Genomic DNA, 23,348 nt, shown 5'->3' on the forward strand with positions numbered 1-23,348 from the left:
GCAGTAACTAACTACATGTTGACCAGATGAAATTCGAGGGTCCTTACACTGACCTGTAGTCAGTGTGTGCCTGGACAGCTAAGAGGAAAGCCATTCTTCCATGTATGTCATCTGCTTTACAGTCTTATTAATTTAATTAATTTTACTTGGTACTGTTTATTAACTCTGTATATTTCAGCAATTACAGGATCATCTCTAGTATGTTTATAAAATACAATACATGATCTGTTTTCCTTATTCAAATGCCAAAATATTTCCTGTGCTTTCATTCCATTTCGCTAAAATAAGCTGATCTAAAACAAATCTGCCCCAAGCCTACGCTAAAGCGCCTCCCAAATGCCTTCTCTTCAAAGATAATGACCTCTATTAGAGGAGAAAGGAAAATAATCACAGCGTAATGCTTTCTGTAATTTCCATACCATTTACCGTTCCAAGGCTGAAGATGGCATTTACCAAGGAGCCTCCTTTCCTGAAGTGATCTGTCATGTGCTCCAGCCAATTTGCTTCTAAGCTGTTGACAGTCTGCCCATTCCTGGAGATCCTCATAGGGATAGTCACTGTATAATATTGGCTGCATCTCTGTGGGGTTTTAGGCTTGTTGAAAAGAGCGAAGATCTCTGTTTCTACCAAAAAGAAAAAATGGAGCAATGCAACAACTCGTATAATATTTGAGCTAAAACAATGTATAACCCACCATTTGTCCTTGCCTGTGTAACTGCAAAAAATACTTTGGGATGTGGTTAACTCCTTAATACATGTCTGCAGTGTCTAAGACGCCAGGGTCTCAAAACCCAATATGATATTCTGACTGCTGTTACAATAATTATTACTAATAATGTATTCACTGTTGATAACAGAACATTTAGAGACTAATGCACAACACCCCTACTGGAGTTACCAGTATAAGCTGAGATAGGAAGACATGCTCCACAAACTGCTTTAAGTACGGTAGCAGTCAACAAATCACTAAAAATCAATGCACAGAATACCTTTATTTTTCTAGTGAATTGTTAAAAGAGCTGTGACACTGAGGAAAGTTCAAATATGAAATCTTACTGCAAATTTAGGAGGAAATGCATTCTGTAGCTCATGGCCATTAAGCTAAAACATTAAGTAACTTGGTTTTGATAACAGAATGGCATAGAACTGGCAAGCAGTAGTTTTATCTAAAGAAAACACAATGAATCTTTAATGTAGCATAGAGACCATGCTAGCTGATTTGTTGATTTTGTCTGTGTCAAAGCCAAGGTGAGACATAAACACATCTGCAAATGAATTTTGAAAGTGAAATAGCAAAGGGTCTTACAAATAAGAACATTTTCTAGAGTCTGCTCCACATCTTCTCCAGGATATTGTAGGAGCAGTTGATGTAGGCTTACCATCACAAAAAAGTCATTGCTGACAGCAAAGCTCAGCTTTCACAACCTTAAATTGGAAGCAAGTTGAAGTGCAGGTACAACCTTCAAATTTTCAGAAGGGTACAACTATCAATAAAATTACCTTTTTTTTTTTTTTTACATTAGATCTTACTTATTAAACCACATGGAAATGAATGGTAACATTTTTATTGATTCCCAAATATCAAGAATTCTCCCAAAATAAATTAATATAAAAAGTAAAGACACAATATTAATTTTTTTCATTCAAGAAGCTCCTCTTGTTTCCAAGGTATTATATTCTAACCTCAAGTATTAAAGAAAGAGATGTCAAGAGAAATGTTAAGATTGCTCTCTTACAAACGTCCCTGAGCAAGTAGTGTGTAAATTGAAAAAGATATTAGAAGGGAGATGCTCAGAGTCAGGCTGGCAGCACTTGAAGCAGAGGGCAGGAAGCTCGTAATATAACCAAACCTGAAAAAAGAGACCAATCCTAACTCAGAAGGGCATACACAGAAAACTTCTATGATAATTTTGATTCTGACACCCAAAATAGAATCATGTTGGAAATGGAGATCTTTCTGGTGTGTATTAAGACATTATACCAACAATAGCAAAACACGGAACTGAAAATCCATAGGGAAATGATAATTTGTATTTTACACTGGGCTGTCGACAACATGCATTTAAGACGTGTGGGAGTCTATCAGTGGCTGACATGGTTTGTCATCATTAGTAACTGTATACTACACCAGTCCTAACCACTTTTCAAGTAATGATTGACAACAGTTTTCACCAGTGAGCTTGACTGCTCAAGCATAGACGAAGACACCTTCAGTTTGGTTCTAGGTAACACAGCACTTTTGGACATACTATTGAAATATCTGTGCCTTGTTCACAGGCAAATCATTCTCTGGATTGCTTTGAACAGCCCTTTAATAAAAGGGAAAGTGTATGAGCACTAAAAAAGATTAAAAAAAAATGAAGAAGCGTAAAAATAACAGTTGAATAGTATAAAAGTTAAAATAAAGAATAAGATTAAGATTCCACAAATAGGAAGAAATATTTTTTTTTTTCCTGAAGTTTTATGTACGGAAGAAGGAGTTCAAAGAGTGGTAACTTCCTATGGAATAAGTCGGCTAATCGGAAAAGAAAAGAAAAAACAAAAAAACAAAACAAAACAAAACAAAAAAAAAAAAAAAAAAAACCAAAAAAAAAAACCCCAAACCCCACACAAAACAACACCCAATGCTTTCTATCTTCATGTTCCCAAGGAAGGATGGAGAACTGGTGCCAAAGACTGAAATACATTTTCCATGGGAGGAAAAGGGAGTGCTGTAATAACAAAAATTCATACAAGAGTAATAAGGAAGTCAGCAACGTTGCACAGGCAAGAGATCCTACTGTAGGTGAGCTGTCACACAAAAATGCCTTCTCAGACTTGGAAAGTAATTGCATAATTCACCAATTAAAAAAAGAATGAGAAATAAATGAAGCCAAAAGGGACTCAGGGAAACAAAGAGAAATAAGGAAACTAAATGCATTTCTAAAATAACCTCTCTTATATGGAAAATCAGCAGCTGTAATAAAATCCCAGAGTGTTACAGACAGATAGAAGTTGGGAATACTGGAGATGATCAGCTTCACATTACGCATAAATATTAAGAACATGGTTACTTGCAACAGAAGATTTTTTGTGTTCAGTATGGAGAAGAGCATCAAAAAGATTATTAACTTGGTAGGTTAACTCTCTCAAAGACAGTGTACATAAAAAGAGATGTAACTGGTCTGCTTAGACTTGGAGATAAATAATTTAGAACTATAACACTAAGTGAGGCTTTACAATGTGTAAGATTCTAGTGTAAACCAGAACATATTATTAATTTGCCTTTTTACCCAACAAAAATTGAGGAAAGTATAGTGAAAGGTTACTAGACTGTGATCCAAATCTGATGAAAAAAGACAATTACACCACAATGCAACGTAAACCAAGACAATAGTCCAAAGAGGGTACAATGCAAAGTCATTCTTGGTCCTATATAAAAAAAAAACCCCAAAGGGGCAGGATTGTTTGACTGAATCTATGTAAAACATAAAGAACACAGATAAATTAAAGTCAAGGACAGTACCAGCTGAAGAAATTCCATCTACATTCCTCTTACGTAGATTTGTAGCTTCTAAGGAAAACAGCAAATTGGTCAGAGAAACGAGCGTACAGAGTTTTCTAAGATCTAAGCAAATATAGGAAAGAAAAATATTTTGAGGTTTAAACTGGAAATGGGGCAAGAATTATTTTCTTATGACTTCTCATTTTCTGAATTCCTCTTGTCTACATCCTATTTTGAACTACAGTTCCTGTTAATCAAGTAACCTCCACGCAACAAGCACCTTAAAGAGGGTATTTTGAGACCTCAGCTGAGACTTTTGGGTTTTGATGGCATAAAATGACATTTAAAAGGGGAAGGCACACCTGAAGAGAAATATGTCAAAGAAATGAAAGAAAAAAAAATGGTATATGAAGAATAATCTTACAAAAAAACGAGAATTGCAAGACAAATTATTAGGAGCATCATTACAAAGAGGACCTTTGTTATGAATAAGCAAACATGAGCCATTAACAAAAATAACTGCTGTTTTCCAGTAGTTACTATTCTTACTGTAGCACTGACCCCAGCCTGTCTACAGGATACTTCAGAGTACAGATCACATACATTTCTGCTGTTCCTGATGTGGTTTAATTTTGGCTGTCTGTTCACCTGCTACAAAGGGGCTAGCTGCGATAAGGCTTTGTGACTTATTCCTTCTCTTGCTGCAAAACCTTATCAGGCAGATTAGCAGGGCTTTTTATTCAAACAGACAAAAAGGATACAAAGATCAAGAGCTCTCAAGGTATCTCAACAAATACAGAAATAAACCAATTCAGCTGAACAGCAGATAAAAATAAGTCTTTACACTCAGGCATACGAACAGGCCATAACAAAGTGGCACTTGCTTATGCCACCTCTTTATTTGCCATGTGACTTATGCTCAGTCGTGAACCGTGTAACCATGTTGAAATCAGGTTAAGAGGCTCATCTGGTGCACTTTTTCTTCGCTACTACAGTGGTAACGTCGTCCCATCATCCCCACCCCCCAAAAGAGCTGGGAACATAATGGAAGCAATTTTAACGCGGCTTTTATGTATGAGACATCACTGCAATACTTACTGCCAGTAAGTGGTTTTAAGCATCGTGCTGGTGTTTCATTCTCTGCAAGTCCATTTGGCTTGTCTGCTGCTTCTCTTACACTTGGGTTTGCATGTTGAAACTGTTCTTCGTTTCCCTTTGTAGACCTGAGATTCACCTCTTCAGCAGCCTGTCCTTCACCCCTCCAGTCCTCCCTGGATGGGTCACATTGGTCAGCACTTTCCTCACTCGGTGCTGGTGTACTGCATCCATTAATGCCATCTACTTTCTCGCCATCAGGTGAAGCGTGATCCTCGGGGTAATTTGAAACATTTTTGTTATCTCTTGATTGCACAGAGTTGTTACTGGTGGGTGTCAGGGAGGCGCTGACAAGACAGTTCTTTTGGGAATGGTACTGAGGTATAATTCCAACAAATTTCAAGCCTTGACTTGCAGCATCTTGAATCTACAAGTTGAAGAAGATTATATTTTTAACTGTCAAACTGTCTTAGCTAAATTGAAACATAGAAAATAACACCCTTCAAGGCAGCTAGCATGTCACTTGGCTACTTTTGTCCACTACCATAAGAAACTGTCATGTTAAATTTACATAAAAAGTTACATTTTATAGAAGCAGGATGAGAAGTTCCCTAAACCATCCAAAATAATGTGAAAGTGGAGAAAAGAAAAGAAAGAGAAAAAAAAAAAAGAGAGAGAAAATACCTACATATTTCTTCAGAAGGGATAAAGTGTGTTTGAAAAGTTTATTTATGCTAAACTATCAGAAGTGGTATTACTTGCAAAAAGTTTTAATATCAACCATAAGAAGTCTGGGACCGCATATTTCATCTTCTGCTGTATTACGTGTATGACTATGACATCTATGCAAGGAAAAAGTTACTAATTCTTGCTGTTAAATGCACCATTATAACAACAGTTGTTGTTTGTCCTATTTTGGATTGAGATGCAAATGGTAAACATTCACATAACAACTACCTGAAAGCAAAGCTATTTTAATATATCACTTTGGGAAGATACAGAACTCGGAACAGAAGAAGGTATTGTGAGATGAACTACGCAGAAAAATGTAAACTAAGGGGTGCTATTATTAATCCTTTCCGCTTTAGGTAAAAGAGGAAAATGAAGGAATCCAATCACAAAAGATTCTAAGAAAAAAAAAAACTGGGCTAGTGGTAATGACAATTAGATAAAGTTGGAATTAACAAAGTTTGAGGTGAAGCAGGAAGAAATCTCTTCTGGCAGACTCAGCACTACAGATGCACCATCCGTTCAAGTCACTAGCCTTACACTCCTCAAACCGAGAAGAAGCTGCAGTGAAAGCCAGACTTCTGTGAAAATGTATGTCTGCTAATTCATTTATCAGAGTCCTTCACCAAAAAGGAAAGGTTTCCATGTTTCCATGTAAGGTATATTCTTCACAAAACAAATGTAAACACACTTAAGGAAATTCCTTGAGAATGGAGAAATAATTCCACTTCCTCCAGATACCATGCAATTCCAGAGAGTTAAAGTGTGTTGATTATTCTCTGAAGCTCAATTTAGTAGAAACTTAAGTGAAATAGTTTAGAAACAGTTCAGGCTTTTTCTTTTTAACTTAGGAGAAGGTCATTTCTCCATCTTCCCTACCCAGAATTATTTTTTTTTATAATGAATCATCTACTTCCTGGCAACGTGTTACTGTTCTGAACACACAAACCTACAGATGACACCTGATCAACAAGAACTTCTTCTTTCACCACTATTACATTTTCCATGTTAAATTAACTCTTGATTTTGTGATCACAGGAACTTAAACAGAGCTCTCCAGGAAACAAGGCAATGGGCTTCCCAGGTGTTTAGCCTGGCAAACATAGGATGTTGACCTACCTAAAGCTCGTTGCTAAAGAGGGCAATAACCTCCAAATAAAAACACTACTAGCAGCATCCTGATCAAATACCTGTCTACACAGGATGTTAGCATGTAACTAGCTTGCTCAGAAAGGCTGAAGTGAATGATAATGATAGACGCATTCATAATATGCTTAATGGTCCTGACTCCCTATTGTAACTATACAAATACTTTTTCATACAGTCAAGGACAGAGTTACAAATTCAGTCCATCTCTTATCCCTGATCTATAGACATATCACTGTATTTGTTTAGTAGGTTGCAGAGCAGCTAATTATAGAAATGTAACCAGTATACAACTGTTAAGAGTTTGAGGATAGTACATATGTAGCAATTTTATTGCTCCTGGTCAATAAAGACTGCTTGTCAATCTACACCAGACTCTCCCATGCTGTGATTTGGATGAGAAGAGCTTTCACAGCTATTGTAGCAATGTTTTACAATCTTGGCTCACGCAAAAAAAAAAAAAAAGTGTTTGTTCTAAGGAATACCTGATGCTGAGGTTTTTCTTCGAGGCTCCTGTTCTCAGAACAGAAATAGGAGGAACAAAGGACCGAGTGATAGCTTAAACTGCATTAGCCTAACATTTTAGCAGAAAGACTGGGAAAAGAGACTGTATCTTCAAGGCCTTGCCCTTAAGGAAATCAGTATTATACAGAATACAGAAAAACCTATATTTCAAATTTTCTCAATTACATGAGGGGGAAGCAAGCATCTCATTATTTTCAATAAAGCCAATTTAGCAGGAAATGTTACATCAACAAGGCAAAGTAAGCTGCAGAACAGCAAAGTGATGTATTAGTAGACATGAACAGTCTTTCCTTCCAACTTTCCACAAGACCATGGAGAGGCTAACTCTCATCATAAATAAAGTACAAAGCCCGAACATTTCCAAACTAAAAAATCAATTTGATTCTCCAGCATCCTGTTGAGAGTTAAATAGTACCAAATTGTAGTTGCTTTTACATCCAGACCAAATTATGCCATCCACTATACATTCACATTTCCTGTTTCCTGGATGGGAAATACTGAATATTTGAATATAAAAAAAAAAACCAACCCCCCCCCCCCAAAAAAAAAAAAAAACAACAAAAAAAACCAAAAACAAACAAAAAAGCAAACAGAAAAAAAAAAACAAACCAGAAAACCAGAACCAAACCCTAAAACAAAACCCAGACTTAAACAAGCCCAAACCTCAGCACCTGGACAGGTCATACCCCAGAGCTACACACGTCAGAAGGGCTGTTTCTACCAGCCACCTATGGGTTTTGGACCCTTTGAGGCATCCTGCACTGGTTCACACAGATATGTCTATTCCACTCTTTCGGGAAAACATCTTAGCAGATGTAAGAAAGAGGGCAACACATGGCACAAAGCAGGGGCAAAGCTGAATTGAATGGGAAGAACATGATGCTACTGTGACACGGTCATTCAGAACACATTCCAGACCAGATAAGCACTGTAGTGCAGTGCAGGTAAGCACCATCAGTTGTCTTTATGTGCCAGTTTAGAAGACTAACCAAGGTCTTTGTCATACTACCCTGTATGACTAAATGAGAGGAAAAAGCATAAAAAGCAGACCAACTGCATCTCCATCACTCACCACACCAGAAAAAAAGCTGGATTAAAAATGCCCTTACGTTAGGTGATCCACACTAATTTAAATTGTTTTGCTGACCGTTTTTGTATTTTAAACATGCTATAGACTTGCTCTTTACATCCTGAGAAATTTTTAAAAGGGAAATTCCAACAAAATAAAAAAATAAAAATTTCTTTGGTTCTTTCCCCAGATAGGAACAGAAACATTTTTACTGTCTGATTAAGTGCTGGCTGGACGATATTAACCACAAATACAAGAAGATGTCTCCATCACAAAAGATGTTATTGTTCAACAACAGAAACAGAACTTAACTCATTTAACTCATTAAATCCTCAAGTGGGTACATCCAAATTTGTTTATAACCATCTTGCAACAAATTAGATTTATGCCAGTTTAAAAATAGAACCTGCTTAAAAAAGGGGTGAAATTTCAAGTGTACAGAGGGCTGAGGCACTTAAAGAATTTAATGTCATCCCTGTAATTTGCTTGATTAGAAACCTGGCATTTTCCCTGAGGGGGAAAAAAAGACAGATTTAGCCTTTGCTATCTGTGGAATAAATTTCAAATCTCCCACTAACTCTAGCAGGAATAGGAACAAGCAACAGGGCCAACCCCGATGTGACTACCTTAACTGAATTTTAGCTGGGGCACTAGTGTCAACATTCTTACCATTTGTGAAGTGTTAGCGTTTATTTCAGAACTGAGTGACCACTACTTTTATGCTGCATTTGCAAAAAAGGAACCTTCAGCAGCACAAAGCAGTGTCACTAAATATTATGTTGATGCAGCAAATTTATGTTCCATCTTTTCAAATACTTCTGGTTCAAGAGAAGGCTCCCTACCTAATTAGAAAATGGCTGAGAGCCTAATTTAAAGATCTGTAAAACCACACCTGGCAACAGTATGACTAAATGATGAAATCCTCTTTTCTGGAAACTACCTGCTTTTAGACTATAGGCCTCCCAGTGATGAAATAAGTGCAGAGATTCTAGGCTGAAGCTTATTTTGAACAGACACATACAGGTTTTCATTTCAAGTCTATTTAGAATAAAGACACTTGGCAACTTCATTGTATGGTTCACATATTGTTTGTGACTCTACATTTCTTGCCATATCATCAGCTCCATAATAATTTCCTATTCATAGTGAGCATGATGTTCTTACTTATAAATACAGAAGCTCAAAGATATAGATCCCATGCTGAACAGAATGATATACTTTTGTCAGCTTTGGCAATTGCTTACAGGGTGATACTGTACATTTCTCCCATGCAACGGCACACAGCAAATCAAAACACTTCCCACAAGCTCGGGATAGTATTCCACCCACATCAATAAACATGGGAAATAACGCAGGGCAATTTAATAATGAGGATCTCTCCCTTCGATAGGCATTTTCAAACAAATGAAATTTCTTTTAACTCCTGTACTCCAGGAACTGGACATTTCTTGGGATGCATATAGAAGAAAACCAGTTTTACCAGTTTATTTCATCAGGGCACTCCAGTTTATAGTAGTCCTACACTTCCTGATCACCTGGAAAAAAAGACCTTCAAAACCTAGGCACCAGGACTGAAGCTTTCATTAATAGGTTTGCTGTATGGTTGATGATATAACAAGATGCTGAAAGAATGTTTTAGTAACCCAGAAAGGACTGCTGTTAATATAAAACCAAATAACAGAAACAATTTACAAAGCGCAGACATAGCCAAAATGTACTTTGAGAAAAGAGAACATTCTCTAGGAGCAATGAACTGATTTTCTGAGTGGTCAGACGCATTTAGTTATCTCTGCAGTGAACTACGGGAAGAAAGACTGCTACTTAGTCTTACTGGTGGCCAAACATATGGCCTTTGAAACAATAGCTGTTTAATTTGCTCAGAGCTATTTAAACCAAGCATGAACTGTCTTAGCCAATAAAAAAAAAAAATGCTTCTCTGTCTGTGTGTTATTTGGTTGTTGTTTTTATAAGAACAATGTTAGAGGCATTAGATCTCATAATGCGCACCAGAAACAAGATCACTGTATTTTTCTACCTTATTTTTAGGATTCAAGCAAATCTCCTATGACATAGCACCAGGGATCTGCATGCAAACAACATGATCTTGTGGTTTGAGAAGAACGCCATGTACTTGCACGCCAGGAGCTGGAACTGGAAAACGATGTTCAGGACTGCAGTCATTAGTATTTAGTAGTACATATTTCATCATAAATAACTGCACATCTCCCTTCTAGTTTCATTTCTGAAAACAGATGTTTAAAATTAAGACAGACTTTTAGTTTGCCTCTGCTATTTTCTGTAGGTCTCACGAGAAGAAAGGAACAGTCATCAAGAGTTACTGCTTACTTTAAAACCAACTAAGCTTAGCTAAGGTTCTGAAGGAGAGGTTTAGTTCTTTCTGAACAACTCAAAACTTCTGCAACTTTGGCATTTTTGCATCTCTAATACTATGTTACAAAAGAGATAATTCTACTAATCAAACAGCAAAACAGCAACTGCAAAACATTTTTCTGTTCTTACTCTGACTCTGTTTCACTACTTGCAGATTTCCAAACCATGCAACCTTTCTGACTAGGATGCTCTGTCATTTAAGCCTGTACTTCCCATGCATTTTTAACCTTTTCCAGTTTATACTTGGCAAATTGAATTTGAGATAGATAGTTCATGTTCATATAAGTAGATATAAATGTAGCTTTTAGAAAGACAAATCCCAATCTGCATTCAGGCTCTCATATTATCAAGTATTTTCACTATCAATTACATCAAAATAGGCCATCAAGGATGAAAGACTGGAGGGATGCCTTGAGAAATGTTACCATAATCCCAAACCACAGTGTCACCCTTTAAGCAGTGTTGGTGACAGTGTTTATATTGGTACTTCCAATGAAACCTTGACTTCAATATTACTGTTCAGGAACTTTAGATAAGATTCTTAGATTGAAGTTGACAGACTCAAGAGAAGATAACAGAGTTCAAGACCAAACCCAGAGCCTAAACACGAGTTTCTTGAAGAAACAGGTGTATGCTACCTTTCTGTCTCTACAGTACATAGCCCATTCAACAGAACCATTGACTTGACATTTTAAGCTCCCGCTGTATTTGTGGTAGAGCATAACAAGGCACTGAAAACAAAAAGAAAGAAAGCTTTGCAGTTGTACAGCATGCTCAATGGTAGTAGCTTCTGCAAAAGAGAACTGAAAGCTACAAACAGAACAGGGAGAAATGTAGTAAAGCACGTAGCTACTACAACTTACTGCTATGCTGAATAAAACAGAAGATAGGGTCTTAAGACAGCGCTGCCAACAGATATAAAGTTACAGCAAGCTATACGTCTCCTGCTACTGGAGCCAAGGCAGGGATCAGAGTAAAAACTTGAAATTCCTCTTCAGCTTGTGTTATCTGTACATTTATTCCTGAGAACAATATCATTATACTAAACATGTAGTGCAGCATGGTGCAAGTATATTTGTTCCTTTCAGTGTATCTCACTAGATGACAGCTCTTGAAACCACAATGTCTCATCCTCTGTGGTCCTAAGTGCAATGATTCTTCTCAAATTATTAATTTATTTTGGCATCTGTTCCTTCACAGAGCTGGCAAAGGGTAGACATTGTTGGACACAGGCTACAAAGGTTCAGTGACTGCGGTACCTGCCCAAAAGCTATGCAACATACGTGCATCCTCCCACCCTCGCCTAAACTGTGAAAAGAAATCTTGAATTTACCCACATCATTTAAGATTTATTCCCTAAAAAGTGTTTTTGACATGGGATAGACTGCTACGGAACAGCCAGCTATGCTCACTCAACACAAATACAGGTGTAGAAACTCTGCCCCAAGCACTTGCTCTAGAGAACAAGCATTTTCAACATACAGACCATGTCTTGTGCATGAATCTTGTGACAGAAACTCCCACACTAATGCGTGAACATAAGCAAGGGGAAAATAAAGCTTTATAGAGATAGATAGTTGAGTGTTGTATCTAACAACTGTTTTAGCTGGATGAACACAATTCAGTATTCTTTGTAGAACACAAGAAAACAGTCATTTATTTGTGATCAACCAGCACTAACATGATTCAAAACTGGGACACTGGTTTAGTCCATCTCTGTCCTAAGCAATGTAAACAAAAAACCCAAAAAGGTTCAGGACAACAGGAATAGTTTACAAATTAAGGTTTCAGTCTCAAACTTACAGACTTTGCATTTAATTTGCAGGGAACACTTTCTTTTATCTTTCATATCAACCCAAGTGTGTTTCTTTAAAATCACATTGTTTCATCAAGCCATCTGCTACTCGTAGCCAAAATTACAATTTGAACAATTTGACCATATTTTATTTTGGTACTGTATAAAATATTATACTATTTATTGTTATTTTTAAAGAGATATTTTTCTCACCAGACAGAATTGGGATCATTAAAGACATCTACATACTTTGCAATATCTATTTTTATCCTGGTCAAGAGGATGACTCTGAAAGCTGCTGGGGGCAAAGGATTAGAAAAGCACAACCAGGCTCCTGGGAGAGTCCTGAAAATAGTCTTGCAATGTTCGTGGAAGATATATATCAACACCACTCTTACAGGGCTTAGTCAAAAGAACACAAGTTGAAAGAAGCTTAACCAGGAACAGATGTTTCCCTTCACACCAGGCTGTTTAAAATACAGTATATGCTATTTTTTGCCATCTCTTGTTATATATCCACTTACAAAATGTTAACAAAATACCCTTTAATAAATATTATCACAGCAGGTCACAAACAGCCGAACCATTGATGTTAGTCTCAACTTCTGCTTCATGACCATTATCTACTTCTAAGATCCAAATACTTACAAATAAACTAGGGGCTCTGTTTGCAATGAAAACATGTAGAAAACAAAGCAGCTAGCTAAGTGCTCTGCAATGGTTTTCATTACAATGTGCTAAAGAAATAAATGTTGTATTGTTCTTTTGCAAATACCCTGGAGAGTGAAGGTTTTCGGGTGGGATTTTTTGGGTTTGTTTTAAGGATGAAAATGATTTTAGAGGAGGTTGAGATCATGTGTAGATAAGTAATCCCAGGTAATAAACAGTACTCTGGAGGGGTCATTTTCTAGTCACAGAGGTAAATTTGAACTGCTTATTCATTTGAAGAATGATCCTCTGAGCAATATTAAAGACTCGATCTTCTTCCTCTTCTATCTTTTACTGCCACCTGCTCTGACTGTATACCCTGCAGGAAATTTCTGAATAGGCCAGCTAAAGCATATCTAAAATAATGTTTAGGATTACAATAACCACCTAAGGAACCCTGGCATCAACAGAGCAATCAGAGACTTCACAGAAGAGATCCTTGTAAGACTGTAGCAACAGTCAGGAGTCTAGTGCTCTTCAGAACATCTTCTAAAACAGAAATCTCAGGGCCAAGATTAAGAGTTGAAGAATAAAAAACGATGAACAAAAGGAGACAAGAATGTGAGAAATACTGGAACACCTATATAAAAACCCAGTATTTTTCTTAGTGATTAGAAACAGAAGTAAAAAAAAATACAAGATTAGTAATTTTCACATTCATTTTATCTAGAATATTTTAGACTTTTTTCTTCTCATTTGCTTGTCAGACTATTTATTACAAACACAATTATATAAAGTACATATTATGATGAACAAATTTGTCTTATGAAACATTTTTTATCTTCCACATCTTTTTGCCATTTCATAGTTAGATGCTGAAGAGAGTTTTAAAACTCAGAAACTGAGAGCTCAAAATCATTTTAATATTGCTTTTACACAATATATGGCTATATGAAGTCCTTTGTTTTGATCATGTAAAACAAATGTTCATTCTGATACGAGCAAATTTGTAGGAAGTAAACAAAGAGCCAAGTCTGGGCTGAATCACTCCCTTGACCATGAACACCTACAGAAAAGATTTAAAAAGCTCTTGAGAATTCATATAGAGATTCAGTTTTTATCTTATAGGAGAAACAGAAGTCCTCTTAAATATTCCAACCCTGCTTCTACCTAGCAACTTAAAAGAAGCAGGAGAATTAACCTTTTGACAGCAGTACTAATATAAAAATTCTTCACTAATTACAGACAAAACATTAACCTCCAGAAAATGATGTGCATGAACTAAGATGGCAGTTACCTTGATAATATCAAACCAGCTACAGATGAATGAAGGGAAAAAACAAGAAAGTAGGAAAGGAAGTATCTCAGTAGTTTGGTGAAAACATCAGCATGGAGAAACCTGCAGTGAGACTGACCTATGGTTGTCTGGAGTGTGTAGCAGTTTCTTACCCATCCACTCAGCCTGTCTCCTGCCTCCTGCTCCTTTCAAAGGAGTGAGGGCAGATGAAGAGCAGGAGGATTGAACAAGTTCAAGAATGTCTCGCCTTTCAGGAGTGCACTAAGCAAGTTCAACTACAGTTTAAACTTGTTGGTACTAATGTGTATTAATTTTCAGTCCATAAACAAACACTTGAAACATACTAATTCTTCACTCTAATTCTATTCCTGAGAACATTTTCTAAGAGACATCCAGAAAAATTCCAGCAAATACCAGTTCATACCATATATTCCATAAAACTGGCAGGAGGGCTCAAATATAGTAGATCCTTTCAGCAATATAGGATGTGGGTTCTTCATACAAGTGTTAGTACTGTATAGCCTGCCTTTCAAAACAGTCCAATTCCCTGTGCAACTTGCCTTTGTACCAGGGAGAACTGGTGGTCACTGTTTCAGATGCCAACTCTAGAACAAATACATAGATAGCAGTGGCCCTGGAAAGCATTTTTATGGCATATTCCTCCCTGGGGTCCCACTTGCTTAAGTCTAAGAGGTATCATCACTTCCTTGGCCTACTAATGCTATTACTAGGAAACAAAGGTTAACAAACTTACAGGCAAAGTCACTACTGCAGGAGTCAAGATTATTTCTAGGGACTACAGTTGTTCAGAGGATCACTTAAGGGAGTGACAAGTTACTGGCAACTTTTGAGATGGTGCTAGTGATGGCATCTGTATGCTCACTGAACTTCATCAAGCCTATGAACAGAGGGCATAGCAATGAGAAGATCTGACAAACAATCTCATATGTCAGATTCCATCTCAAGATAAGTGTGACACAGGTGTTTCAAGATAACAGTCACGTCTCAAGCTGAACCGTTCCGCTTCTGAAAATGCAAAACCAATTATTCATCTGTATGGCCTTAGGTTTGTTGCAAGAAATTAGACTCATTTCTGAGTCAAGTGAGGACACAGAAGCAGGGAGAGGTCCTTGTCTAAGTCAAAATCACAGAAGGAAGGTGCCTGCATTTGGATTCCAGTTAAGCTGAAGCATTTTTAAACCATGTTTTCCCATGCTTGGGGAAACCCTGGGGATGTATGATATTCACAGAGGCAAGTAGTATGAACTCTGCAATGGGTCAAACTGGAAAAAGAGTTAACATAAAAGAGTTTCCTTGTGACAGGGAACATTGTTAATAGACATTGTTTAAGCAGGCAAACAAGGATACAAAGATGTGCTTCCTAAATTTTAAAAAGTCGGAACTAGGAAGAAATGGTAGAGAAACTATCCTCTATTTCCTAACCTTTCACCAACACCACCAAGATATGAACACTGGCATACAATCTTCTGCTGTTACAGTTCTTCTAGAGCATGTAACTCAGACTAATGTGGAAAACAAAGGTCATGAGAAACACACTCAGCATTCATATATGACTGTGTATCCAAAATAACTCTTTCCTTGGGATGTCAGCCTAGTTTTTTCTTCCCTTGTCTGAGCAGATGAAAAAAACAGGAACAGGATACACAGAAGAGCAAGTAAGGAAGTAATTAAAGACAACCCTATTTTACAAGACAAGTCAAATTATTACAAAATATCGTACCTTAAAAGTAACATCTCTGATTTGCAACAACTTCAGCATGATCTGAGCCACAGTGATGAGAAGTTCAGAAGTTAGCTTTGCTCATTAAAAAGCAGATGAGCAAATACTCAATCTCTGTTTTGCCTGAGAGCTAAAGACAGGAGTGCTAATACAGCAGTAAAGCACATATACAACAGTTACTTCTTCCATTTCCCAGGAATTACATGATAAAGACACCACAGGCGTGTTTGAGCTCTTTAAGACAGTGGAACCGCACTAGATCCACACTGATATGAGAAAACAAAGAGAATGTGGTGATGTCAATATGATTTTATCGTACCTATGCAACACTATGCCCCCCGTATTTAATTGTCTCTTGGCTCTTACCACAGTCAGAAACTACAGTAGTGGCAGAACATACAGAAGAAAGTATTGAATGAAGTCAGCGTCTCAAAGCGCAGAGGGCCCTCAGCAACAAAACATAGGTTTTCCCAGAGAATCTTCTTTGGCTTCTTCAATGTTTTATAGTCAACATTGTACTGAGACACTTTGCTTCACTGAGCAAGGACCATCCTCTAGGTGAAATAACTTCCTCATTTCTGATTAATTACTCTTAAACATTTATATGGCATTACAGAACAAGAAGAAATATATTACCTATGCTTTATGCCACTGAAAAATTGTTTTGTGTTTGCCAGGAGCAAGCAGTTAATTTTCACTATGACATACATTTTCAATGCAACAAAAAGTCAATAGAGAAAAGAAGTTACTAAAATTGCACCCTGTTCAAACTCCATGTAAACAATACTTCCTCAGCAGTGCATAATAAAGCAAATACAATTAATTTTCTCAGGGTGGAGGAATTTTTTTCTAGTAAATTCACAATTGGAGAAAATTTTGACTTGATACTTTGTTTTGAAACTCTGGCTATTCTATTTGATATCTATTTTTTAAGTATAGTAATTAGCAATGCAGAAAGACAATAAACCTGTGCTAAACACCTCTGTTATGAAAAGCTCTGTGATCACAGATTTGCCTATTCAATTACAACACTCTATTAACTTCAATTGTGCTCCACAGTTTGAGAAGAATTAGAGGGTTGCTCTTTTCTGAAAGAAAGCAATTGCCCCCTCTAACAGCTTTTTGTTACTACTTTCTTTGAAGAACATCTTTTATTTTTCATTTCTTTTGTTTGCAAACATCTGGTTTATATGCCTTTAAAAGCAATGGACATTTTTGTTGCTCTAATTAGTTAATATGACAATTAATTCCTACTCCGAAACAAGTCCTGTTTCCCGAGTTAGATTTACATAAAAGTGTTGAGACTTTCACAATGTGTTTAATCAGATATAGACAGTGACACAACACACACTTGACAGCAACAGCTTCAAAGACCTTCAAATTCCTCTACATCAAATAACATCTGAGGATGAGCGACATACTCAGCCTACAGAGAAACAGTAAATATACATTTTAGCTATTAAAATTTAAATTATTATCTTTCAAAAAGGCATCTTCATAATCCCATAATCAAATGGCTCCTACCAACAGAAACATTTCCATGTCTAGAAAAGCATTCTAAAGAGCCTCAGGATTGGATATTTATGGAAATAAGATGACTCCTGGATTGTCATTTTGTTTTCCTGTTAGGCACACTCTTTCTGAAGTTACAAATGCAAAGAAATTTTCCGTTGCAATGATGTAGAATTTTGCTACCAGTTGTGACAGATAAGCCTACATTTCTAGTCTCACTCAAAGAACTGAAGAACAAAACCAAACACGTTGAAAATGATACACAATAACTACACCAGTCTTGCCGAAGTGTGAATATATAGAAATAATCCAAGATCACATCAGATTAGCAGTGCAAGAACACATGAATGAATCCTGAAGTGAAATTCAGACTCAAACTTCTATATATTATTAAGCGTTCAGAAAACTTCAGTTTTTTCTGATACCAAAATCTATGTATCTTTAATTATGATGACAATGATCAGATATCCATAGCAGCATTATTTTTAATCCATTGTTTACGATTCATAGTAAAAACGAAACACTGAACAGGAGTGTAGTCTGTCAAGCTGAGTCTCTCTCAAACTCATACAGCCTGTGCTGCAATTTGTTCTACAAAATTTTCTTAACTATTATCACTGCAAGACGGATTAAAGCGAGGGGAGTATGCCTACTCACAGTATTCTTACACCATGTGGCTAAGTAAATATGGTATTTAATGATAGCTTTTGTAACATGCAAAAGGACACAACAGATGCTGCAGTATTTGAAAGATGCCCAATGAATCTGTCTTCACTAAAATGGACATAACCTGCTAATTTCCAGTCTGGCAGAATATTACAGCATCAAAAATAATTGTAAAAAGAAGGAACCAAATAAAGAATTGCAGGTTTCTCTTCAAACTCTCCAGTATATACAGAAGTTTCTTGAAAACAACAAAGGGTTGACAACGGGATCTAAGTTACCATCTCTGCCTGCTAACACCATGTGACACTGAAACAAAACTAACCTGGGATTTTAGGTGCTACCAGGCCTTTTAGCTAAAGTACTATCCAACAGGATATTTTTACACTAAAATAGAAATAATATATCTTGTTTCAACTTAAAATGTTATCCATTATGCAACTGTCTTCTACTGTCTTAGTTGATATCTGTGAGAGGTCACTGTCCTGTGATACTACAAATCATTTTCTCATAATAATCAGACTTGTTTCTCTCAGTAAGTATAATTACCCTTCAGATACTTAAAACTACAAACCACTGCACAAAGTGGACACATACTCCTCTTGTCAGACTGACAAAACTAGCAGCAGTAATAACAGTGCAAATAAAAAGATACTCTGTTTTGGGGGTTGCCCCTCTTCCTCCTCTCTCCCCGCGCTTTTTTTTCTTTACTCACTTTCTTAATAAAATCAGGAATCTCCTTTTTGTCTGAAAGTTGGTTTAAAGAGGAGCAGCACTCTACCTCCAGGATATATCCTTCACTATGGATGTCACCTTTTGAAGACCTACAGAGGCAGATAGAAAAAAAAAAATCAGTTTCTGTTGTAAAGATCAGACACCCAGACATTCCGTTTTTAAGTATTTCTCATGGAGAGCTAACCTTCAGACAAAACTTCAGCTTCAATTCATTCACTCCATTGAGCTCCACACAGTTCTGACAAGTGGCAGCTACAGCATCTCACCTGCTTGCTAGGGAAGGAAATCATACTAGTAACTGTGGATGGTGGAATGCCTCAGGGACTTCCAAATTTCTTAATCTGCCCAAGAAACACTCTGTCAGCCTGGCATCTATGGCCAATGCCAAGGAAATGTCCAGGTGAGGTAACTCAGAATAGTCAGAAAGCAGGCTCCAATGCAGCAGGCTGACAGATGCTCTGGACCCCATAGGGCAGCCTGATGTAGGATGTGTTTCACAGACAGTAATTAAAGGAATCCCTGCTCTCATCTGTTACCATTCCAAGTCAACATCTAAAAACCAGCGGCTAATCAAAGTAATCTATTCTTCAGTCTTACCTTACGCTTTGTTGTTGACAAAGGCAAAGCTATGTCTCTTTCAGAAGACACTAACTCCTAAAACAATTCAAAGTGTATGGCATCTGCCATATACAATTTGCAATTGTATATACATATATACAGATATACAATGCAGAACAGATACATATATAGAGATATACAATGCAGAACAAATCAGTACTGTGGAAATACGGTATCAGTCAAAATATGCTAAGGGGAAGTTTGGAAGTTATCCTGAATGATCTTAAGAAATTGTCCATAGGCATGCACTGTAAGGCAGTGCTACTGCAGGCAGTCTTTATCTCCTTTATCTCATATTTTTTGAAAGAAAACTTACATGCCTGATCAGCAGAGGAAATCTAGAGAATCATTTGTTTTATCAGTTCTTTAGAAGAACACATGGAGGAATGTACAAAAATAAAAGCTGGCATATAATTATTGGGATTAGTTACAAAGTAGTTATCTTAACATCCCATATGGAGAATCCAAAGATCTAGTTTGAAGTACAGAACTAATCCTGGCCAGCACTCATGTGATGCACTGGGTACCTACTGGATAGGAAGAAAGGTGCAGAAGCTTGAACCAAGAGTGCTGAGGAAGCAAGGCTTCCTAAAATAACAAAAAGGCTTTGCAGGCTTGCGATGCTAGCAAAAGCAAGTTTGTGTAGAAGCCCTGTTCTGAGGATTGAGACTGGGTGACACCTAAAGCATGCTTCAGCTACAGATGGTCCCAGGGGCTTTCCTGAGATGCTAACAGTTCCTCAGAGCCACGAGATGCGTAGGCTGCTGAAAGCAAACTGGCAGTGTGTTTCCTAGGCAATGCTGCAGAAACTTTTTGACATACCACATGATACGTATTTTGTACTTGATCCTCCCACTCTCACACAGGCTGCACTCTCACTTCCTTTCTCTTATCTCACACATGGGACAGGCGGTACCAGACTGTGAATTGTTTGGAAACATTCAACTCTTTTCCCTATTTGTTTTTTCCCTCCTTCTCACAACTTGTGGCCCCGTTCTGTTCTTGATTCTTGACAGAAAATATAACAAAACACTGTTGTCCATGGAAACTCTCAAAACATCTTCAAAAGATTTACAAAAATCATTACAGGGGGACTTGAAAGTTTTCCATCACTACTCCTCTGAAACACGCGTAGAGAAATTAATTTAAGCAGCAAAGAACAACTTTGCCAAGAAAGCAAACACACAAAACAACAAAAAAACCCCAACTTCTGTGAGGGGAACACATGAACTGCAGACAACCACTATTTTTGCTGTTCTAGATAGTCTAGAACAAGACTAGGCAAGTCTAGATAATTTATTCTGTGCAGATTTTCTGCCACAGACGAACTCCATGAATTCAAGAACATAATAATACACTTTAAAAAGTCTCCCTGCTAAAGTGCTTACTGCTCTATCTACATTTTTTTCCTAAAATCTGTATATGACCAACTGGAAGTGTAGCCCTGATGTTATCTAGCCACGACAGAATGATGGAAAGACAGAAAGAAATAAGTATGAGCTGGGGCTCTCTAATGCTCTAGCAGTCAATACAACTTCAAAACTGCCACTGGGTACTGTATTGCGAAGTCCATACAACATCAAATTCTCCAGTGCTTCAGTGGTTGTGTAATTCCAAACCAGAAGTGGATTACCAGGTACAGGCAGCAATGAACTAAGCCCTTTTTAGACCACCAATCGCAACTTGGGGGAACAACATCAAACCTCTACAAACATGAGGACCAAACGCCTCCCCCATTTCCCTTGCTGGAACAACCCACTGCACTCATCACAGCCCCCTTCCAGCCCAGCTGAGGAAGCCATACAGCTCAAATTCAAAACTAAGTTATCAAACCCTAGAAATTAGGTATGTGCCATGCTACTTCTGTGTCCACTCTTTTTTCCAAAGCCAGTTCCTTACACTGTGATCAGGTCTCCATGCAAACTGTGGCACTGCTGTAACAGTGATGCTTGCTGTGACAAATGTGAAAACTCACAATTTCAATTGTGCTAAAAGAATGAGGAGTTACACGTTTAAACCCACTGGCTATTTGTAAAACAAATTATTTTCAAGCTATACTGGTGAGGTTTATACACAGGTATAAGGAAGAGAGAAGTTCGCCCTTGAACCATCCTTGCCTATTTCCTCTCATCCCCCTCAACAGCTCCTTGGACTCTGATTTTGTGCAGTTTCTGAAGGACCTACTTCCAAGTTCTTTGAAAAGAGTATGTGTTATCTGAGATGCAGATTATATCCATAAAAATATAGTGATCCTTACTGCTTAAAATGACCTGTTTGATTTTCCCACTTTAACAAGTACTTACTTTGAAATACATTTGCTGCTTGTAAATATTTAAGTGAACAGGAGGCAGTGAATTCTTCCTCTAACAGTCTGGGGGCTGCCTCTGCTCTAGGACTCATGGAACAAACTGTATCAAATACCACTGCACTCTGTTAGGAACATTATTTTACAGAACACACGTAACAGAACTTACTGAAGGCCATAAAATCTTTAGTTAAAATCTTCCAACAGAAGTACTCTATACTACCAACAAGCATTTTTCCATGCTTTCAAGTAAAGTATGTGCATAGATGTTAAAAGTGAGTCTTTGACTGTACCTTTTCAGGCAAAATTTAAGAACCTATTATTCTGTCACAAACAAAACAAAAGCCATAGCTTCTTACACGAAAATAATAAATAGCTGTGGCTGTCACAGACCACAGAAATAATTTCCTGAGCAAATCCAGGTGGGCAAGAAATTCTTCCCAGCCTCTATATAATAAACAGTACATTTCTTCTAGGAATCACAAAGTATTTAATAACTATCATAAAAGACTCTCATTATGCTCTTTGAATATTATTAGTATAGCTGTAGAGAAGTAGATAAATATAGGACAGGTAAATCCTGTACCGAACAGTAATTATTATACTTTCAGTTTTATTAATGTAATGGGACTACTTTTAGGATCACTTTCATTAGACTATGAATTAGGAGCCCCAAAATAAGCACATCTGCCAACATCACAGAAGTCAGAGGAAAAGTCAAAAGCAGAGCTCAAGTCTCCAGAATTCAGTCTTGTCCGGGGACGTACATCCCCCTATTCTCTTTTGAAGAAGGACTGATGTCAGTCATTTGAGAAATAACCCTGAAAGAAGCACATCCTGATACAGTAGTGCTGTACCCTTCTTGGCAGCTAAGATGAACTGGAGAAGCTGGTACACCTCGACTCATTACATTACCCATTACTATTCTCTACAATGAGTGTGGTATTTCGTGATACCTGAGAGGGAACAGAAGGGACAGTGCAAACAACACCAACGCTTTGCCTGCAGTGGGGAAGGGCAGTCCGCTGGCACCATCCAGGAGAGGACAACCACTGGTTAATCATGGAGACGGCCAGAAAATTCTCCTGTATCTTGTACACCCTAGGCGTTTGTTTGTTTTAGTTCCTTTGTTATGTATCTCACTGATTGTTTATCTATTTTCCCGAAGAAGGGATTTTTCTGTTGCTGTGGGTAACCTCAGTGACCACCATAGACAAACTTAAACACAGGGTGGCAATGAGCTGACAGAGAATTTCAGGCTACTGGTGCTGTGCAGAAGGACAGCATTCACAGGGGTGGAGGCTACCCACAAGTGTCACTGATACAGAAAAGGCTGAGGACCACAGACTTAAACAGAGTGTCATCTTGTATCCTAAATAGGACCTCTAGTGCCACTAAAGAAGAAAATACATAGAATAAATAAGATTTTCAGCTATAATTGGAAGTTCACTGGCCAAAACTATTTCATGACAGTTGTTTCAGTAGGCTGCCATTTCCTGCACAGCTGTTTGGAGTTAACCATCATTTCATGGTAGATAAACCATAACCAGCTGTAAAGTACCAGTAACTTACACATTGACTATTAAAGCTGACAA

At 37.5% G+C, this 23,348-nt stretch overlaps 1 protein-coding gene across 1 annotated transcript in view; it reads right to left on the minus strand.

Annotated features, from left to right (window-relative positions):
- Nucleotides 1–23,348, minus strand: part of RFTN1 (raftlin, lipid raft linker 1) — a gene marked incomplete at both ends in the record, with an annotated part of 86,353 nt that overhangs the window by 26,353 nt on the left and 36,652 nt on the right. The window contains 3 exons of the mRNA XM_080611379.1: nucleotides 420–623; nucleotides 4,583–5,006; nucleotides 18,811–18,919. Coding sequence (XP_080467505.1) covers nucleotides 420–623; nucleotides 4,583–5,006; nucleotides 18,811–18,919 — 737 coding nt within the window. The remainder of the gene's footprint in view (nucleotides 1–419; nucleotides 624–4,582; nucleotides 5,007–18,810; nucleotides 18,920–23,348) is intronic.

Source organism: Psittacula echo, assembly GCF_963264785.1.
Source record: "Psittacula echo genome assembly, chromosome: 2".
Taxonomy (NCBI): Eukaryota; Metazoa; Chordata; class Aves; order Psittaciformes; family Psittacidae; genus Psittacula; species Psittacula echo.